General features: G+C 42.1%; 1 protein-coding gene across 8 annotated transcripts in view; it reads left to right on the forward strand.

The window, feature by feature from the left end:
• IL7 (interleukin 7) overlaps positions 1-21298 on the forward strand; it is a 92538-nt gene that overhangs the window by 60745 nt on the left and 10495 nt on the right. For 6 of the 8 annotated variants that reach the window (XR_003854852.1, XM_029591523.1, XM_029591517.1 and 3 more), the window contains exon 4: positions 15260-15400. The exons of 1 other annotated variant lie outside the window; for it this stretch is intronic. Coding sequence is in view for 6 of the 7 variants with exons in the window: in XM_029591523.1 (XP_029447383.1) it covers positions 15260-15400 (141 nt within the window). In the remaining variant the exon portion in view is untranslated. Of the gene's footprint in view, positions 1-15259; positions 15401-17857; positions 18327-21298 lie in introns of those variants that run through there. One more of the 8 variants, XM_029591520.1, reaches the window with a different exon arrangement.

Here is a 21298-nt window from a genome sequence, read left to right on the forward strand (position 1 = left end):
AAGTCAAATGGACTGGCTAGATCTGGAGGGGAGATGCAGTACACAGGAAAAAAATGTTATACTCAAGATGTTTGATATGGATGTCTATCTAAAAGTCAACTTATTCATTCATTGTTTTTATGGTACTGCTTACTATAGATGCTTCTTTAGAAGAACAGCCAACTATGTACAATCTGTAAGAAATCAAGAATAAGATTTGGAAGTGTAAGTGCTAGATAGAAATAAGTAATTGATGCAATAAAAAAAAGTCTTCTAATCCTGCCTTGAAAATAGTCATGTAATTACAGGAAACAGAGGTTCAGATTCATTTATTTTCAACTGGATTGATTCCCCAAAGTTTTTTTTCTCCAATATCCCCTTTGGTAGCCAGCTAAATTTCCTGGACCTGTATATCATTACCTGGTTCATCAGACACGTTCCACCACTGGTGACAGCAGCAGATTTTTGCTCTTGTTCTGATGGGTGTGCAGAGCCACTATTCCCTGCTGCTATTCTAATGGGTGGCATGGAGCTGCAGCTTTTTGCTTTTGTTCCCAATAGTGTTGCGAGCGCGGAGGTGCGGTCGCTTCTGGCGGGAGATGTGAGCCCTTGGATCACCGCGCCACTCAGGGAGGAGCCCCGAGAGCACAGCGATAGGTGAGCTGATGCAAGCACGGGCAGACAAGGAGCAGAACAAGGCTAGAACGAAGACAAGGAGACTGAAGATCTGGCCCTCTACTTGACCTGCACACCTCAGGAAGACCAGCAATGCAATGGTGATCAATGAACAGTCCTCTGACCGTTCCAAGCCCTTTCGGACCTGCCACTGGGTAACGGCAATAGGCAGCAGGGCGGAAAGAGGACGAGGGCAGATGGAGACCTTGAAACATGGAAGACTCTAGGCGAAGACTCTTGGATGAAGACATAGGCAAAGACTTTTGGACGAAGGTTCAGGAGCAAGGTACTGCAGACAAAAATATGCAGGAGCAGGAGCAAGATCAAGTACTGAGTTGAGACTGCGACGCAGCATGCCCTACACAGCCCACCCTGCGGGACTGGTCGCAGACCACGCTGGGCTCGAAGCGGGCTCTAGACGAGGTGTGGAATAGATGAGATTGGAACATGGCGAAGATCCCGAAGAGGCCTGCATTGGGGCGCGCCCTACACAGCCGCCTGAGGCTGGTCATGGACCACGCTGAAGAGGAGCAGGTTCAAACAGAGTCTTAGACATGGACGGATGCAAATGCAAGGGGCTCCGAAGACAGGGAGAGGATTCAAGCTCAGGATACAAGATACAGGCTTCTCAGACAACTCGGGATTCAAGAGAGAGGATTCAAGCAGAAGTCTTCTAGAGGCTTACACTGCAGAGGAGAAGATGGTCTTGTACCATGAGGCTCCCTACACAGCCTGCCCATGGGCTGGTCACGGACCACGACAATGGCATGCCGGGAAAGTGGACATCAAGGAACTGGAGGCAGAGGCGTAGACAAAGGCATCAGGAAGGAACATCGGACATCTGGAACATGAAGTCATCTGGAGGCATGGACAAGACCAGGACATCAGGAACATCAAAACGACAGAGGAGCAGGACATCAAGGACAACAGGAACATGAAGACAGAGCCGTTAAAGCAGGAGAGGACCACGGAGGACCTGGACCGAAGATGAAGACACAGACTGTGAGACTCGATCTGAAGGCCCTGAATGACGGCAGGCAGGGCCCTATATAGGGCTTAAGCAGAAAATTGGGTGGAGCTGGCTTCTGGTGGGGCCGCAAGCACTTCCTGTCGCCGGCCCTTTAGTATGAAAAGTTTTTTTAATTATTTTTGCAATCAAGTAACAAACAATATGGGCAACAAGGGCTTGTCTCTGAACCCCCGTCACCAGCAAGCTTAATAAGACAACAATACAGTCAAACCCCAAGATTCCCTCCCCCCTCCCAAATCCCTCCCCAAGAACTAGACCAAACACTCACGTTGTGCGTAAAAATGAAGAGTATACTACGGGAGGACACACAAACAGTTTCACAGCAGATTTGTCCCAAGTCAATCATTTAAAATTAAGCAGTTTCACAGCAGATTTGTCCCAAGTCAATCATTTAAAATTAAGCTCCTAGAACGGTGTGGTAATGCTTGTAAATAATCCTCCCAGACATCCAGAAATCTACGACGCTTCTTAGGGGTCGTGTGAGAACCAAGATCCTCCAGGCGGAGTAATTGATGTAAATGATTCCTCCAGGACCAGAAGGATGGGGGCTCAGTACTTCTCCAGTTCTGTAGGATCACTTTTTTCCCCACCAGACATGCCTTCAGAATGAATATCCCAGTTCCTCGTCTCCGCACTGGCAATTTAGGCAAACATCCAAAAAGAAATGTCATAGGCGTGACAGCCAAGGGAACATCCAACAAGGTCATGAGATAGCGAGCTAGTCGCCCCCAGAATTGTCGAATTGGCGGGCACGCCCAAAAGGAATGTGACATCATGTCCACAGCCCGGTGACATCTCCCACAAACATTAGAGGTTACAAGTTTTGAACGATAAGCCACTTGGACAGTCACATACGCCCTCCAGAGAAACTTATACTGCATCTCTCTAAGGTACATACAGTCTGTAATAACAGAGATTCGGCGGAAGCACATTCGGTGGATGGACACGGAAAGTACAAATAACCCATCACTGTTCCAGCGATCGACTAAAAGCTGGCAAGGGTCTCGCTCGCCGGCGCTTTAAAGATAGAGAAGAGGCAAGCGCCGGCGCCTAAAGGAAGGCTGGAAGAGGGGACAGAACCCTGGACAGCGGCGCCCCGCTGCATGAAGGAGCAGACAGGCAGTCTTCAGGAGCGGCCTCCAGGCCGCAGGGTCACATCAGAGCGGCAGTGGCCTCCCGTCGCTGCTCAGGAGGGACTTCGGCGGCGGCTCCTCGCCGCAAGAGGAGCTGGCTGGTACGGCCTTCAGGCCGCATGAAGATGGCGGCCCTGCCACATGGGAAGCTCTGCTGGCGGTACTCCAGCCGCGAAGAAGGTGGAGGAGAAGCGGGTACCAGCAGGGACGGCTTCCTGCCGACCAGTGAGGACCCCAACCACAGCGTTAGCGGCTCCATGCCATGGAGACAGGTCGGCGATGGCACTAGGCTGCAGAACAGGGCCTCAGCAATGGCGGCTCCCTGCCACTGAAGACAACGAAGCTGGGAGCGGCCTCCTGGCCGCTTAGGTGGTTGGCAGCACGGCTCCAGCTTCGGCAGCAGCCAGGCCGTGTCGAAAGGCAGCGCAGCAAGGGTTAATGGGTGCAGAGGCTTGCCCGCGGGATGGGTTCTGCGAGCAGGAATCGAAACAGATAGGTAGCACGGAGATACTGTTCTGCTCTGATGGGTGCTGCACAGCTGTTGCTGCTGCCTGCTTCTGTTCTGATCAGTAGTGCAGAGCTGCTGCCACTACTCTGATTGCTGCCGCTCTCCACCTCTGCTCCGATGAGTGATGCAGAACTACAGCTCTTTCAGTCATGGCTCTCTATTCCCCTGCAGTAGCAAGTAGATAGTCTCTTTGGAGATGGTGTTAGCACCATTTGAAAAGTTGCCCTCCATAATCCATAGAATACCCCAGGTGACCTAAGATATTGACTTTGGTCCAGTAAAATTGAATGGTCCACTGTGTCAAAAGCACAAAAGAAGTCTAAAAGGATTAAAATTGCACACTAACTTTATCCAAAATTCTTCTCAGGTCATTTACCAAGCTCACTAGCCATGTTTCTCTATTAAGAGGGCATGAATCAGCCATAATGTGTGAGTGATGTTATCTGATGGTGCTGACACAGACCCAGCACTCAGTTCAGTAAAAGTCTTATTGAACATGTGCAGGAGTTCCTGCATGTGCATGCCGAATTGGGAGCCCCTCATTCTTTCTTTGTGCAAGCTACCACATGGACATGTTCCCAGTCTCTCGTTAATTTTTTCTGGCTTGCTATTAGCATTGTTTTCTGGTATTAGTATTGTTTTGTGATTCTTTTTTTTTTTTCCCTCTATCACTCTCAGCAGCCCTTCAACAAAACTTTTCAGTTCCAAAAAATAACTGATTTAGAGCCTGCATTTGTGGTTGTTGTATGTCTATTACAGACCCCCATTCTGTCTGCTCTTGCTGCCTGGGCCTAGATCATGGTGCTCCACGCTGTTATAGTTGGAGGATGTCCCTGAAGATACAACATTACCTCACCTGGAAGATGGAGGTCTTGCAGAAGGTTCTGTTGTCGTGTAAAAGGAAGCTCTTGTACGAGGTCAGGCTGTGTAGCCGCTCTATCTCCTGGTGTGAGGCCTCTTCAGATTCTCAGCACCACAAGAGCCAAGGTGGAATTCAGCTTCTTCTCTTTCCCACAAGTCAGGAAAGGCTCATCTCCTGTAGCGCTGGCTCCCAGATCCACAAGTCAGAGGTTGAGCAAGGTGCCGAAGAATGTGAGGTGCTTTTCTTGGCTCCTCGTTCACACAAGTAGATATACTGGTCATGCTTTGGTCCTCTCTAATATTGATTATTGTAACTCCTTATACCAGGGTTTGTTACTGGCTCAAATCAGGCATTTGCAGCTAGTACAAAATATAGCTTCTAATTTGATGGGAAGAAAACGTTTGATCATGCCACTCCATTATTGGAGAGTTTACATGGGTCACTTGTCCTGTGTCATATTAGGTTTAAAATACTATATGCTTAGTTTTTTCAGCTCTTCATAGGGGTCAAGCAATATACTTCTCTAATCTTATGGTTCCCTAGCACTCCACAAGATCGTTGCATTTTTTACAGCAAGGTCTTTTGAGAATTCTATTACCTTCGAATATTCAAGTGGAAATCACTAGATACACTTCGTTTACTTATCAAGCCTCATTATTATGGAATGCTTTGCCAGCTGACATTCAGGTGGAATTGGATGACCTAAAAGTTAGAATGTGTAGGCATGGCTCTTCACTCAAACTTTTAGCTACTGAGTTTTGTTTCACTAGATTTATTGCTGGTAACCTTTTTTATTTTGTGAAAGTTTAAATGGGACTTTATAGTTTCGTAGTCTCCTGACTTTTGTCAGGATTAAGGTAGAATATTAGAATTTAATTATTATTAAATTAATTTTAATTATCATTGAATTAATTATTAATTAAATATTAGAATGCAAGTTATGTGCCCTAATTTCTTTAAATTGCAGTTAATTTACAGCTTTATATATTGGTCTGTATTGTTGTTCTGGAATTATGTATGCATTTATTATGTAAACTGCAGAGATTAGTATATACCTGTAGTATTATCAAATACAATAACCTAAACTAAAATTACTTTCTCATCTAAAAGTTGAAAAAATTAAGTCCAGGCATATTACTATTACTATGTATGATTTCTATAGTGCTGCTAGACATATGCAGCACTGTTGAGACACACAGACAATTTCTACTCCATGAAGCTTACAGTGTAGTCATGACAAGCACGAGTACTCATTGTACAAAAGTGCTTAGGATTTAAATTCAGCTTCAAATTGAGTTTTTAAAATGAATTTGAATGTGGTCAAAGAGGGAGCAGGCTGCATCGATTCTGGAAATCTATTTCAGGCATACAGCACAGCAAGGTAGCATAGAGTCGGGAGTTGATGTAGAGGAGATAGGCACAGATAAGAGTAACTTGCTCAATGAAGATAATTTATGAGGAAGGGTCTGGGTTGAGAGAAGAAAAGATAGGTAATGCAGAGCTACAGAGGAAGCTCATTTATAGGTAAGAGAAGCTTGAAATGTATGGGGAGCCTATGCAGCAACATAAGAAGGGTTACATGGACATAGAGAGCTTCATGTGTGGCCTCTGTAACAAAGTGGTTAAGCCCTAATATTTCCATCTCATAATTTAAAAAAATCATGATCTTGCTTTCATATTTTATAGATCAATGTAAATATTAAAGTCACCCAATTTAACCTAACAAACCATTCTTTCCTGGAGGAAAAGAATTACATGTAAATTACATGTATTTGGATTGCCAGCTTTATGTAAAAGCAATTCTAAGTCTTCACTTTCATAAATGAGTTTCTTTTTAACCACTATGTCAGAAAGACAAATAGCTACCTCCCTCCACCTTGATTCCCCGCTCTTCGATTATGCTCAAAAGTAAAACCTGGAGGGCATATATGTAGGAGCTTAGTATCATCCGCTTCATTCATCCAGGACCCTGTAATTAAGAAATTGTTTAGTATTTCCAATTTGAGCCTGAGTTCCCATTCATCTCAAGCTCCGCTGATTCTGGGAGAAACTGTCACAGACCTGCTAAACCTTTTCCTGTGGTTAATAATGAAATTTGAAGATTTCAAATACCATTTTGAGTATTTTTAAATCTGTGTATTTTAGTTTAATTTAAACAAACTAAAGTGGTTCCTGGACTTCACTGATCTTTGTGGAATGATTGAAAACTGAGAGGTCCATATGTAAAGGTTTTGTCCAGGTAACATTTTGACTTAACCCATACAAAAGCCTATAAATGTATTTATTTAAAACAATTATAGTCTGCATGATCGCCTGTTCTCAGCAGTTCACATATTTGCATTCATAAAGCCAAGTAAATATGCAAATGATAATTTACAATACAATAAAATGGCCATACCCATTTGACTAGATAATTAAGACATTCTAATACCAAATGGAAATAAACCCACCAATACAAATTCTAAACAGGACAGATTATCAATACAGATTTAGTTCTTGAAATCCTGCCTAAATAAAACTGCTTTCAGCTTTTTTTTTGAAAGTGCAGCAGAGAATTCTCATTTGCCTGTCATCCTGGGAAAATGGTCGAGGGAACCACCTCTGCAGACCATACTTTGGCTGCTGGGTAGGCTTCCAGCGTGGCTTACTGTATTGGCTCGACCGTCTCTAACCCCAGGGCTGGGTTCTTTTAGTAGTGGGGGGGGGGGGAATTTCTCCTCCAAGTCCCTGGGTGGCAGGGATGACACTGTTTCTCGTACCTTGGAGAGGATTGCTTTCTCTTTCCCTTTGGTGGATGTGAATTCCAACAAACTCTGAAGGTGTGTCCAAAAAATAAACTTTACTGACGGGGTCACTGTAAAAAGCAATGGCACGGTTCACATCAGTTCTTAGCTCCCCAATGGCATTTACAGTTCTTAGTCTCTCTCTGTGCAAGGATCTCTCTTCCTTCCAGAGCAAGGGAAAATACTCACCCTCCTGGGCTTGTAAAGATGAGATTACTAGCAGGCCGATACAGTACAGGGCGCTCCGACAGAGCTCACTGTTAACCTGCTCTTGGACACGCGTTTTCCCTTACCCCTTATTCAGTAAGGGGAGGAAAACGCGCGTCCAACCCATAGCACCTAATAGCGCCTTCAACATGCAAATGCATGTTGATGGCCCTTTTAGGTATGCGCGCGGGATACAGAAAGTAAAATGTGCAGCCAAGCCGCACATTTTACTTACAGAAATTAGCGTCGATCCAAAGGTCGGCGCTAATTTCTTCCAGCACCGGGAAAGTGCACAGAAAAGCAGTAAAAACTGCTTTTCTGTGCACCCTCCGACTTAATATCATGGTGATATTAAGTTGGAGGTCCCGAAGAGTAAAAAAAGTTTTAAAAAAAAATTTGAATTTGGCCCGCGGCTGTCGGGCCGAAAACCGGACGCTCAATTTTGCCGGTTTCCGAGCCCGTGGCTGTGAGCAGGCTCGAGAACCGACGCCAGCAAAATTGAGCGTCGGCTGTCAAACCCCCTGACAGCCGCAGCTCCGGGCTAAAAGGAGGCGCTATGGACGCGCTAGTGTCCCTAGCACCTCCTTTTGCCCGATTCTACCGCACCACCTCATTTGCATACTGTATTGCGCGCACCGGCGAGTGGCCGGTGCGCGCGCCGGGAGAGCGGGCGTTCATCCGCTCTCCCGCGTTTTTACTGAATCGGCCTGTAGGTGTGAGCAGGAAACTTCTCCCAAGTGGTAAATAAACAATGTTAATACAGTCTCTGCAGAAGATATTAAAATGGTCTTATTCATAGTTCTCCAAACGTTTCTCTTGCTCACTTTCCAGATCCCTAGATGGAAGGGACCCATACAGGAACATACAGATCTCAGTTGATCCTCTTCAAGGCAGGAAGGGGGCAGCAAAACTCTTCCTCCCAGTTCTTTCAACCAAAATTCTCTTTCCAAAAACACCAGAGGTTCTCAGCAGTGGGTCACCACCATACCTCTGTCCTCCAGGAGGTTTTAGAGTGGCAGGTCTTCCCTAACCTGGGCCACCCAGTGAAAGGCTTCCCCATGACCTTTCTGCAGGCAACACTCGGGGGTCTCGCAGGTGTCTTACAAAGGAAAACTTGAGAAAAATCCCAAAACAAACCTGGAAGCCTACCCAGCAGCCAAAGTATGGACTGCAGAGGTGGCTCCCTCGATCATTTTCCCAGGATGACAGGCAAGTGGTGCCTGAGTCCAGAGGTAGGCCCCAAAAATAACTGAGGCAGAAACTCCTAATTCAAAAACCAAAGCTGCACTGCCCCCACTTGCACAGCTGTAAGCTGCTTTTATTGCCTCACCAGGGCCCAGCTCCCTCAGAGGAGGGGCTGTAATGAATGGTACCTTCCCAGTTAGTAGCCTGTACTGTTCCTAGCTAAAGGATCCTTACACAGTTTTTTTAAGTACAAGGTTAATGTGATTTGTAAGGGACACACCAGATATCATACGACCAGCTGCATAGCCCTCAGAACATTTTGAGGGAGTCCTAGTGAATTACAAAAATCCATAGGTGTAATTAAAATTGCCTGAACAACAGTATATAGATCGGATGTTTCCAAGAAAGGTTTATTTGGCCTATCTTCCAAAACATAGGGGTACATTTTAAAACATAGCGCGCGCGCGAACAAAAGTACGCCGGATTTTATAAGATACACGCGTAGCCGCGCATATCTTATAAAATCTGGGGTCGGCGCATGCAAGGGGGTGCACATTTGTGCAACTTGTGCGCCGAGCCCTGCGCGCGCTGCCCGTTTCCTCTGCCTCCACCCCCCTACCTTTGTTGCACAAGTTACGACTGCTCGAAGCAGGCGTAACTTTGCGAGCGCCGGGCCGGCTGCCGCGCGCCATGTTCCGGTCTGGGGGCTGGTCCGGAGGCTGCGGCCACACCCCCCCGATGACGCACTGACCACGTCACGACCCCCGACACGCCCACCCCGGGACTTACGCGCGTCCCGGGGCTTTGCGCGCGCCGGAAGCCTATGCAATATAGGCTCGGCGCGCGCAGGGGCGTTTTAAAAGGGTTACGCGCGTAACCCTTTTAAAATCCGGCCCATAGTGTTTACTATATTATTGATTTGAGGTCAAACTGTGAGAATGGAAGAGAATGAGGAGAAATTTGAACTTGCTGTGTTACTGATGGATTTAAAATTTAGGTAGTCTTGTCATACACCAAAATATTCCTGAGAGGGTGTATTTCAAAATGATATGAGAAATCTTAAGAAAATAGTTAAGATATCATCCTAATTGAATTCATTTGGATTACTTAAGTTCTAAATGTCGGATGTGGTTGAAAATCGGACATCTACCAGAATATTTTAGGAGACCTGAATTTTGCGATTTTTGTTTTTGTTTGTCTTATTATTTTTGAATTTATTAAAATTAGATTCTTATGATTTTAAGGTGGAAAAGATGAATCCAGAACTAGAATAGGATAGTGAATAAATCCATTTGCCTGGAACATGCTGACCTACTGTTTACATCAGCTTCCATAGCTAAAGTACATGTGAAATTCTAAGTGATTGACCAATTGACAATTTATTTTTCATGCATTGAATCTTAATCCACCTGTCCAATGATATGTTAACTTTGAGAACACTGTAGTGGATGGCAGTGGAATGTCTGTGTGAAGTGATTTCAGGGAGAGAGACTGTGATTGAGAGTGGGAAAGAAAACTGAGCCGGGCTTACTTCTGAAGCAGCTGAGTGTCGTGTGAGGGAGAATGGCCCTAACAATATTGGAGTGTTACTATAACGAAAAGGCTTTTCTATAAGCCTCAATAAAATATCAGGGAAAATAAATGCTATCCTAGGAATTAAAGCTTTTATTTTTGTTTAGATTCACAATAGCTAGGCATGAGGGACAGACATATTGGTGCTCTAGAGAAAGACAGAACACTGCATGAAGCTGGGATTAGAAAGAGGTTTTATTTTTATTTTATTAGAATAGAGCTAAGATTTGGGGCTCTGAGGGACAAGAGGGCATCCGAAGAAAAGTTGCAGAGGAGAGTGACAAAAATGATTAAGGGAATGAAACAGCTTACTAGGATGAGGAGCTACACATGTTAGGGCTCTTCAGCTTGGAAAAGAGACGGCTGAGAAGGGGACATGATAGTTTATGAAATCATGAGTGGGATGGAATGGGTAAATAAAGGATGGTCATTTACCCTTTCAAATAATACTAAAATAAGGGGATGCTCCATGAAAATATCGACCAGCAGATTTAAAACAAATTGTAAAAAGTACTTTTTTTTACTCAGCACACATACAAGCTACTGGAATCTGTTGCTAGAGGTCGTGATTAAGGTGACTAGATAGAGGTTTGGACAAGTTCCTGGAGGAAAAGTCCGTAGCACATTATTAGCTGGATAGACTAAAAAAAAAAAAAAGCTATTGCTATCCCTGGGAGTGAGTAACAGGAAATAGATCTACTGTATGAGATCTGCCAGGGCCTTGCCACTTGAACTGGCCTTAGTCTGACGCACCATGGCATTCCACATGTGCTTATAAAGCCTGCATCAAGGCACCACATTTTTGAGGGATCATTTAGTGGTTCAAGATCCATCAGCTAAAGGATAGATTCTCCTCTGGTGCCCACATGCAGTATTATAAGACAAAGACATATAAGTTTGGCCAGAATTAGTGGGAGTTTAACTGAGCATAATTAAAAGGAAATACAAAGTGAAGTGTCACACACTTGTAAGGTTTCCATTACTGAGGAAAGAAAAAAAGGTTTAATATATCATCTAAATTCACCAGTGATAAAATAAAGTTGGAAAGTATTAGTTTGTCATCTCTCAAGAGGACCTGTAAAGTAAGATGGTGATTAACAGGTTGTACATTTTAAGAAGTTAAAGGAACATATATTTAACTTACCTACTTGAATATATTCTCGGTTGAGCATTCTGTAACACATAAAAAAAAAAAATAGCAGAGGTCCAAGATAAGAACATCTGAACATGCCATACTGGGTCAGACCAAGGGTCCATCAAGCCCAGCATCCTGTTTCCAACAGTGGCCAATCCAGGCCATAAGAACCTGGCAAGTACCCAAAAACTAATTCTATTCCATGTAACCATTACTAATGGCAGTGGCTATTCTCTAAGTGAACTTAATAGCAGGTAATGGACTTCTCCTCCAAGAACTTATCCAATCCTTTTTTAAACACAGCTATACTAACTGCACTAACCACATCTTCTGGCAACAAATTCCAGAGTTTAATTGTGTGTTGTGTGAAAAAGAACTTTCTCCGATTAGTTTTAAATGTGCCACATGCTAACTTCATGGAGTGCCCCCTAGTCTTTCCTATTATCCGAAAGAGTAAATAACCGATTCACATCTACCCGTTCTAGATCTCTCATGATTTTAAACACCTCTATCATATCCCCCCTCAGCCGTCTCTTCTCCAAGCTGAAAAGTCCTAACCTCTTTAGTCTTTCCTCATAGGGGAGCTGTTCCATTCGCTTTATCATTTTGGTCGCCCTTCTCTGTACCTTCTCCATCGCAATTATATCTTTTTTAAGATGCGGCGACCAGAATTGTACACGGTATTCAAGGTGTGGCCTCACCATGGAGCGATACAAAGGCATTATGACATTTTCCGTTTTATTCACCATTCCCTTTCTAATAATTCTCAACATTCTGTTTGCTTTTTTGACTGCCGCAGCACACTGACCCGATGATTTCAATGTGTTATCCACTATGATGCCTAGATCTCTTTCTTGGTTAGTAGCACCTAATATGGTACCTAACATTGTGTAACTATAGCATGGGTTATTTTTCCCCTATATGCATCACCTTGCACTTGTCCACATTAAATTTCATCTGCCATTTTGATGCCCAATTTTCCAGCCTCACAAGGTCTTCCTGCAATTTATCACAATCTGCTTGTGATTTAACTACTCTGAACAATTTTGTATCATCTGCAAATTTGATTACCTCACTTGTCGTCTTTCTTTCCAGATCATTTATAAATATATTGAAAAGTAAGGGTCCCAATACAGATCCCTGAGGCACTCCACTGCCCATTCCCTTCCACTGAGAAAATTGTCCATTTAATCCTACTCTGTTTCCTGTCTTCAGCCAGTTTGTAATCCACGAAAGAACATCGCCACGTATCCCATGATTTTTTAATTTTCCTAGAAGCCTCTCATGAGGAACTTTGTCAAATGCCTTCTGAAAATCCAAGTACACTACATCTACAGGTTCACCTTTATCCACATGTTTATTAACTCCTTCAAAAAAGTGAAGCAGATTTGTGAGGCAAGACTTGCCCTGGGTAAAGCCATGCTGACTTTGTTCCATTAAACCATGTCTTTCTATATGTTCTGTGATTTTGATGTTTAGAACACTTTCCACTATTTTTCCTGGCACTGATGTCAGGCTAACCGGTCTGTAGTTTCCTGGATCGCCCCTGCAGCCCTTTTAAATATGGGGGTTACATTAGCTATCCTCCAGGAAGCTGCACTGTCATAGAGCTCCGTATCTTTTCTTACTTTTTATGTTTGTTTCCTCTGTCTTATGGAGAAGCTGAAGAGGAGACCTAGGTTGTACCTGACTGCGCCTGGAACCTCCTCTGCTTCCAGTTTGATGGATGAGGTCCTCTTTTGTGCTGCTGCGGTCTCCGTGAATAGTTGTGGGTGTCAGCAAAGGGAGCTGAGTACCTGCCTCCCTCTGACTCAGAGACATCATTTGGCCCAGAGCAGGGGCTAACCCTGCCAATGATTTCAGTCGATCTGCCACTCATGTAGGTGAAGCTGCAGAAGTGATACTGTTGGGAAGGCGAGATTCCCCCGAAGCAGCTGGAGTTTGTTCCTGGGAACAAGTCGATGCCAGAGAGGCTGCAGAATGCAGTGAGGCAGACCAGCCTCGCTGAGAAGGAAGACTTGTTGAAGTTGATGCTGCTGGCAAAAACACCCCTTCCCTGCTCTTCCAGTGAACCAACAACAAAAACACCAGAACCAAGGAGGATTCACTATGGAGGAGATATGGAAAGCCATACTGGGACTCAGTAAGTCCCTTTCTGGAAAAATCTAGTGTCAGAGTTTACGATTTCCCCCTCCCTCCCCCTCCTCAAGAAGAGGTGGGAGGTAGAAGGTCAAGCTGAGACTTCACAACTTTCTTATGACCGCTTAAATTGTATAACATTTTACAGCATTGCTTGAAACCTTCCCCTTAGATCCGGAGATGTTTTTTTGATAGGTACAAAATTATTTTTCAGTAAGATTAGAATCTTTCTAGATGTATCTAAAGTTTTATATAAAAAAGAGCAGTTTTTGTTGCCGAGACCTGGGGGTCTCCATGTGGGAGCTATGCTCCTATTAGAATTTCCATGTGATGTTTAATTTTGCTTCAGACAGTTAATTACAGGTATGTACTACCTCTGTTTCTAAGTGCCAAGCTATACCACCTCCTGAGGATTACTCTTAGTTTCTTCTTCCTCACTAGCAAAAAGCTGATGCATCTTTTACGTATAACAGGCCTTCCCTTTCATACAGTGGACCTGTACGCTAGAGAATATTCGTTTTTGAATAAAGTTTGTGATATATGGTTTACAATGATTATTTCTTCTGTTTTATTGTTTTGCCTCTCAAACTGATTTTTGAAGTTGAAATGTAAAAAAAATAAACAATTTAAAAGCAGTTTTACTAAGAGGAATGTATTTCCTAAACAAATAGGTGAACATGTTCAGCCGCTGTCTGGCCAGCAAAGTTAGCTGGATGAACTTATCTGGCTAATTTTTGTTGGGACAGTCAATGGCGCTCCTATGCCGCTGAACATATCCAGCTATGCAAGTTTATCTGGCTAACTTGAGGACTGTTTAGCAGTCCTAAAGATATCCAGCTTTCGGGCCGATACAGTAAAAGTCGCGGGAGAGCGGGCGTTCGCGTGATTCTGTATTCAAATGAGGGCCTGCGGCAAAAAGAGGCGCCAGGGACACTAGCACGTCCCTAGCACTTCTTTTTTTGACAGGAGCAGTGGCTGTCGGCAGGTTTGACAGCCGACGCTCAATTTTTCCGGCGTCCGTTCTCGAGCCCGCTGACAGCCCATGGGTTTGGAAACCGGATGCCGGCAAAATTGAGTGTCCGGTTTTCAACCCGTGAGTCGCAAGCCGACTTCAAAATTTTTTTTTTTTTTTTTTTACTTTCGGGACTCCGACTTAATATCGCCATGATATTAAGTCGGAGGGTGCACAGAAAAGCAGTTTTTACTGCTTTTCTGTGCACTTTCCCGGCGCCCGGAGAAATTAACGTCTACTTTCTGAAAGTAGGCTAATTTCTGAAAGTAAAATGTGCGGCTTGGCTGCACATTTTGCTTTCTGAATCGCGCGGGAATACCTAATAGGGCTATCAACATGCATTTGCATGTTGCGGGCGCTATTAGGTTTGGGGGGGTTGGATGCTCGTTTTCGACGCGCTATTAACCCTTTACTGAATAAAGGGTAAAGCTAGCGTGTCGAAAACGCGTGTACAATCGTGGGTTAACAGTGCGCTCAACCAGAGCGCACTGTACTGTATCGGCCTGTATGTTAGTTGGATAACACCGAAAATCGGCATTTATGAAGTTAATTTAGCCAACTAACTGGCTCTATCCCTTAATGCCCCTACCCCCAAAAAAGCCAGATAACTTTTTAGCTGGTTAAAACATTACCTGGTGGGCTAGTCAATGAGGTGGGGTTTCATTTCTTGCAATTTGTCTGGTCAAGTCCAAACTTAGCTGCACAAATCTGCCTAATAGAAGTGAAAAGGTAATTTTAAGATAATTACCTGAATATTGGTTCCAGAGATGAACATTCCATAAAGACTGGGGAAATGCATGTTCCAACAAATTGGATACAGAGTTAGTGTACGGTGAAATTCACACTACTAGTAAAAACTTACTTGCTTTTATGTAACAGCTATTAATTAATATCCACAAAACTTCCCTCACCATGAGTAGGAGGCTTTTGATCCCGGGCGCACTACAGAATCTTTGCTACATAAACATTTTGTTTCAGGATAGTCCTCTGCAAGACAACAGGCAGTCATTTAATTAGAATTGCATTTATTTATTTGCAGGAAATAAAGTCCCTTTGTCAGATGGGATGTGATTTGCAAAATCAAGTAAAAGAAGCAAAAATCAACAAAAGTTTCCGCTGTAAGATATATAGACTATCTGATAACATGAAATATGCTCTGGGATGCAACTGTGTAAAAGCGGTGAGTTACAGAGTACAATTACCGACTTGCAGTTAGAGCCATGATCCCAATATATATTTTAAAATGAGTTTATTCTGCTGCTCGTCTTCCCAAATATAGAAATGGAGATAACTAACTACAGCTTTGTGTAACCTGTTGCTGCGGCTGCAAGTGAAACTTCTTATATTGTTGTAAGTTAAAAGATTTTTATATGGCAAATGATTAGCTGTAAAGAAGAGCTTGTGACTTTTAGAGGGAAAACATCAGTACCAGCTGAATCCCTGAAGTATAAACTATGAGGTCAATATTCATAAGATTTGTCCAGCTAACTTTGGGAGTTAGCCCTACAAATCTAGCATTGAAAGTATCCCCCCACCCCTACTGAGCAGGTAAATTTTGTCCAGGCAAACCTCTGCTCAGGCAAAATTTCCCAGATAAAATGAGGTAGAGCTGGAAGCATTCCAAAGGCAGAGTTTATTTTATTTGTTTACTTAAAAAAAAAATGTAGCCTGTTCATATTCAGTGTTCATGGCAGAGTACAATTAAAACATACCCAATCAACAAAGAATCAATGAAAATAACTATCTAACAAACATAACATAAATACAAAAACAATTACCCTAAACCTGTCAAGTGTAACATAAATCGCAAGCATGGATCGATTATCACAGGTTATCCTATTGCATTTTTAGCCAAAAAAGAGCATCTGTCTAAAAAGTTTGTTGAGAATTCTAGTCTGTATAAACAATTTGTCCTAAAGTTGCTCAGATATTTTTATCTGGCTATATTCAGTGTCACTTTGGTCTGGATAAGTGCAGCTGAATATCCAGGTAAAGTTATCCAGGAAAGTTTGCTGCTTACTAGGCTTTTGAATATGGACGTCTCAGTTTTAAAATCCTTTACTTCCTTTTTGAGTCTTATTCCTAGGCCTTCTTTCTTTTCATGTTCTGTACTTATGGGAATAAAGGATAAATTGTAGGCTGAATATTCTTCCATTGTAGGGAATATTATCCATTGCTTATTTTGCATTGGCCTGATGAAGGGAGCACAGTTCTTGGAAGTTTTTCACAGATGTATTCAGCTGTTTGTATAATAAGATACAAATTGTTTATTGACCTTTATTTCTATGAGGTCCATATTCAGCTGTGGGCTCGCCAGGTAATTTAACTGCAAAACTTAACTCCTCCTTTTTTTTAAATCTGGCCAGACAAGTGGCCCAGTATTCAAAATCTACCCATTTAGACAGATAACTTGTGAGTTAGCCATCTAAATGTCCTTGAATATTGACCTCCTAGTAAATGACGGCAGAAAAAAACCCAAGTGGTCCATCTAATCTGCCCAGCAAGGTTTTGTTTTTTTTTCTTTAGGGTAGTAACTGCTGCTTTGTGAAGGTTATGGGTAATAACAGGCATGGGGGGAGGGTAGCCGTTATGTTCTGTGCCTTTATGCACTAATCCTCATCAGGTGTCACTTATATATCTTTCTCTCACCCTTCCTCCCAAGCCTTTCTCAAACATATTTCTATCTTGCATATATGTCTCAACTATCCTTATTCTCCGTATGCAAATGCCACGGTACCAATTTTTAATTGTTTCACCATTAAGCTTGTCCCTATGCTCACCATCTGCTGCTCTCCTTCCCTGCAGGGAGATGATACTGTTTGCTCTGTAGAAGTGTACCCTGTAGTTCTACAAACTGCATTGTGATGCTCGCATTGTGCTTCCTCTGCACATGTACTTGTTTATTATTTGGTTGTGCCCTTGCCGTGAACACTCTCTTGTTTTCAGTCTCCACTTACTACAGTTCTTTGTTCGTCTTTCATGCCATCTATTTTGCATTTACCAAATCTTCTTTTCTCTGTCCAGAAGTATCGTTTGCCCTATTCAGTTTGTCTTTGCTCCTCTCACTGTCTCCAGGCCCCACTGTTCCGCACCAGCTGCACATCGCAGTATTCGATGGCGCCAGTGCCTTGGGTGCTATGCAGCTACTCCTGATTCCCCACACTGTTTGCGTGAAGGGCTCTTAATGCAGCAATGGACTGCTATCACTAGAGTACAGCCCAGTACATAAAGAGCATGTGGCCCATCACACTGACCCCAAAGCACGCTGCTAATGATGACCCATAATCTGACATCTGCCCAGAATATGCACTTATGATAATATTGCCCATGAGCAGTCCACTAAATTTTAGCCAAATCCTTTGGGTGGTTTTCACAGATGGATGGACACGACCTGGCCATATAGGTGTGGGGTTTTCTTTGTTCGGAAAAAGGATGTCCAAAAATTAAAGAGAGGAATAATAGGATAATTAAGTGGTGCAGTCAGCTACCTAGTCTTTCCTCCCTGGAGACCTAGATTCCAACTGACTATAAGCAAACAATCAGATGCAAAGCAAATAAATGTTTCCATGTTAACAGTTTTTACAGTAATAATTTCATAAAACTCTGAAGCTTAGATGTTGTTGTGTTTCTGATATAGGTTTTCTACTGCTGGGTGGATCCATTTTATATATTACCGTAGACCTCACTTCAGTCTAACTTTCAATGTCATTCAGCCTTTTGAGCTGCCTTGCTTGCAGCGCCCTAATGGTGAGGAAGAAGCTAAAATGACACTCCTACAGCCAGTTTTGTTTCTCAATAAAACAATTGCTTCCAGGACCTCAAAAATATCATCTTTTTATTCTAAGAAATTCTAAATAAATAAATACAGGTAAAACTTCTTAGGTCTTCATCTTGATGCCTGAGCAGATCATCATATCTACTGAACTTTGTCTTCCAAGGGGTAACCCAATGACCTCTTCAACATGTCTATAAATATAGCCAGGATCTTATTCTGGAAGTATATTTCACAGTTCTACCAGTCTCCATGTAAAAAAAAAAAAAAAAAAAGTATTCCTTAATTCTACTCTCTCTTTAAAACATGTCATCACACACTCAGACTTCACAATTGTCATCTGGTTTGTATAATTTTGATAAACCTGTCCACTCTTGTTCTTGTTTATTTGAAAATGAAACAGACTTCCAAATGTTTATCTGTGAAACTATTGATTTGAAAATTAATAATTGTTAAACTGTTTTTAACTTACTGCTTCAATTAGAGATAAAAGTGAGGTTTTTCTTGGGCTGGTATTCACTGTTTCTTTGTCTCTAGCCTTAATAAAATAGTTCAACTTTGATACCTGTATTTTGTCCAGTTCCAAGGAATGTGGAGTTTGCCCTTGTTCTTCCATATTTATAAGTGAACCAGGCTGTCCAATATTTTACTTCAAAATGTTTTGCTTTGGGGTTCTATAATTTTTGGAATTGACTTTTACAATCTACTGTTTCTACTTAGAAACTGAGGTTGAGCTTTCCCCTGACTAATTCATTGCTTTTTGTTATTATCTGCTAGCAAGTCTCACCCATTCTACATTTTGTTTTTCTTATGTAGACTCATCAGTGAAGAAATGAGTTAGGCTCTTTCTATATCCTGTATCATTTGGGCAACAAGGTCTCTATGCTCAAATCGTAGTATTTAAAAGACAGTATTTTTTAACAAATATAAGGGGTAATTAGGAAATGTTTTGAAAAGCATTTGTTTCATTTCCGTTGTAACAGAAGCCAAAGGAAAAGAAATGATGAGAATACATAGGTTATTATATATTTAGGTAAGAAAAATGCTGTGAGTCAATCACCTTCAAACAGTATTTTTACACAGAACCTTCACAGCATTAACAATAATTAAAGTCCACAGAATCAAGTGGAAAAACATAAGAACGGCATTACTAATAGACACGTCCTTATTCTGTACTATGTAAGGAGAAAGAAAAGATAATCAGTATCAAAAGATGCAAGCAGAGATCAAGAAAATGTGGCAGAAATAGTCATTGCTTTGGGTCCATGGGCTTGATTAAAAAGAATGTCCATGCACACCTTATATATTGCCTGTACAAATTGCACCCTGCAAGCTCCATAGGAAGCTCTCTGGCACAATGAAGGTATTAAGAAAAGCTCTAGCTGTAAATCTGAGAGACTGAGATTATACCCAACCTGTCATGGTATGCGCAAAACAGACCCATTTGGAGATACTGCCCCAACACCAAAAAAATAAAAGACATGGGAAAAGAAATCATAAACAAGAATTTGGAAGAAAAGGATAGACACCTAAAAAGAGACTTACGTTCTTACACTTTTTCAGCTTTCTTGGTTGGTTTGGTTTTTATTTGTCCAAGAACGGCTTCAAATTGGAAGAACTCTAGCTCTTATGCAGTGTTCAGGGGTGGCCAACTCTGGTCTTTAAGAGCCACAAACAGGCCAGGTTTTCAGGATATCCACAATGAATATGCAAGCAATAGATATGCATGCACTGTCTCCATTGTATGCAATTTGCTCTCAAGGACCAGAGTTGACCACCCCTGAGACAACACATCCCAAGAACTGAAAGAAATAGGGGTCTCATAGAAATTATATGAAGACCTATTATCATAGGCTTTCAAGCATACTTAACAATATCAACAGATCCAGATTCTCAAAAAGTGCTGAAGTACGAAAGTAAAACAGCCATAAACAATCTCCATCCTTAAACTTGGACACACATTCCAAAGAACATAAGGAATGAATGAGAAATACCGAACACATGGGGAAATAATAAACAGTATTTACAAAGCAAGAGAAAAACAAGCTCTTTAAAGAGTTGGACCAACAAGCAAGGAAAAACAAATGACAAATGCATAAATATAGCGAGAAAGATACTTACCTCAACAACCACATGCTCATCAAAAGCTGACACAGGAATGGCAAAAGGTGAATTTAAACCTTAAAAAAGATGAGAGATTGATAACTTCAGCCCTGTGAACCACAGATGATCATTCACAATAAGCACAGAAATCAAACAGAAAAGATGTGCACTTGGAGAGTATACCCAGATGTGCATATGTGTTACATGCAGGAGAATACTGTTCCAGCTATTTCCCCTTACTGTTTCTATCTCTGCTCATTCAGTCCTCTGCCTTTGCACATACCCACTACTCTTTATTTATTTATTTAAACATCATTTATTTATTGCCTAACAGAAAATACCTTCCTAAGCGATCTATAGCAAAAAAAAAAAAAATTCACGTCAAAATTTATAGAATTACAAAGTACATACAATCAAAATATACAATTTTTCTTTAATTCCTTACTATCCGGTACCTTTTAGTCACTGAGCAATTTCATACATCAAGCACGTTTTTAAAGCTTTCCTGAATTTTAAAAGATCTACTCTTCCTTAGTCTTGCACCTCTTTCATAATACAGCAATCACATCGTTCTTATTCTTCCTTTCCATTCACATACGCCTGCCACTCTTCCCCAGTCCCATTACCCATCGGCATTACATGCTGCAGTTAGAATAGTTGGCAAATTGCCATTGCTTTCACACAATGTCAGTGCTAGCAAGTCACAGCAACACTTAGTGCCCCCCCCCCACCCCACCAATAATGTGCCAACCATTGGTTGGTTGCAGTTTCTCAGGTAGGGAAAGACTAATGACAAAGGGCAACCTACCAGGTTTTAGCGAATCCCTCATGTGGCTTTCGTGTGGTGAGGGGGTCACAGACACAATGCACAGATGGCCAGATAAACATAACTGGGACATACGGTGCTCACATGCATAAGGAACACCTAAAAATGGCAAAACGGACAAATGCAAATTCTGTAGCCCAGAACGGAAATGGTTATGCATCTTGACTATGGGTATAATTTATTTATTTTATTTATTTATTTAAGGTTTTTATATACCGGCAATCATGAGAACATATCTTGCTGGTTTACATGAAACGGGAGTGCATTAAATACATCAAACTAGAACTCAGGTGACCGAAAGTACAGTTACAATTAACAAGGGTGGCAGAACTTGGTGAAGAGGAAGAAAAAGGAAAGAATAAATGGTTAAACGATAT

The sequence above is a fragment of the Rhinatrema bivittatum genome, chromosome 2, assembly GCF_901001135.1.
Source record: "Rhinatrema bivittatum chromosome 2, aRhiBiv1.1, whole genome shotgun sequence".
Lineage (NCBI taxonomy): Eukaryota > Metazoa > Chordata > Amphibia > Gymnophiona > Rhinatrematidae > Rhinatrema > Rhinatrema bivittatum.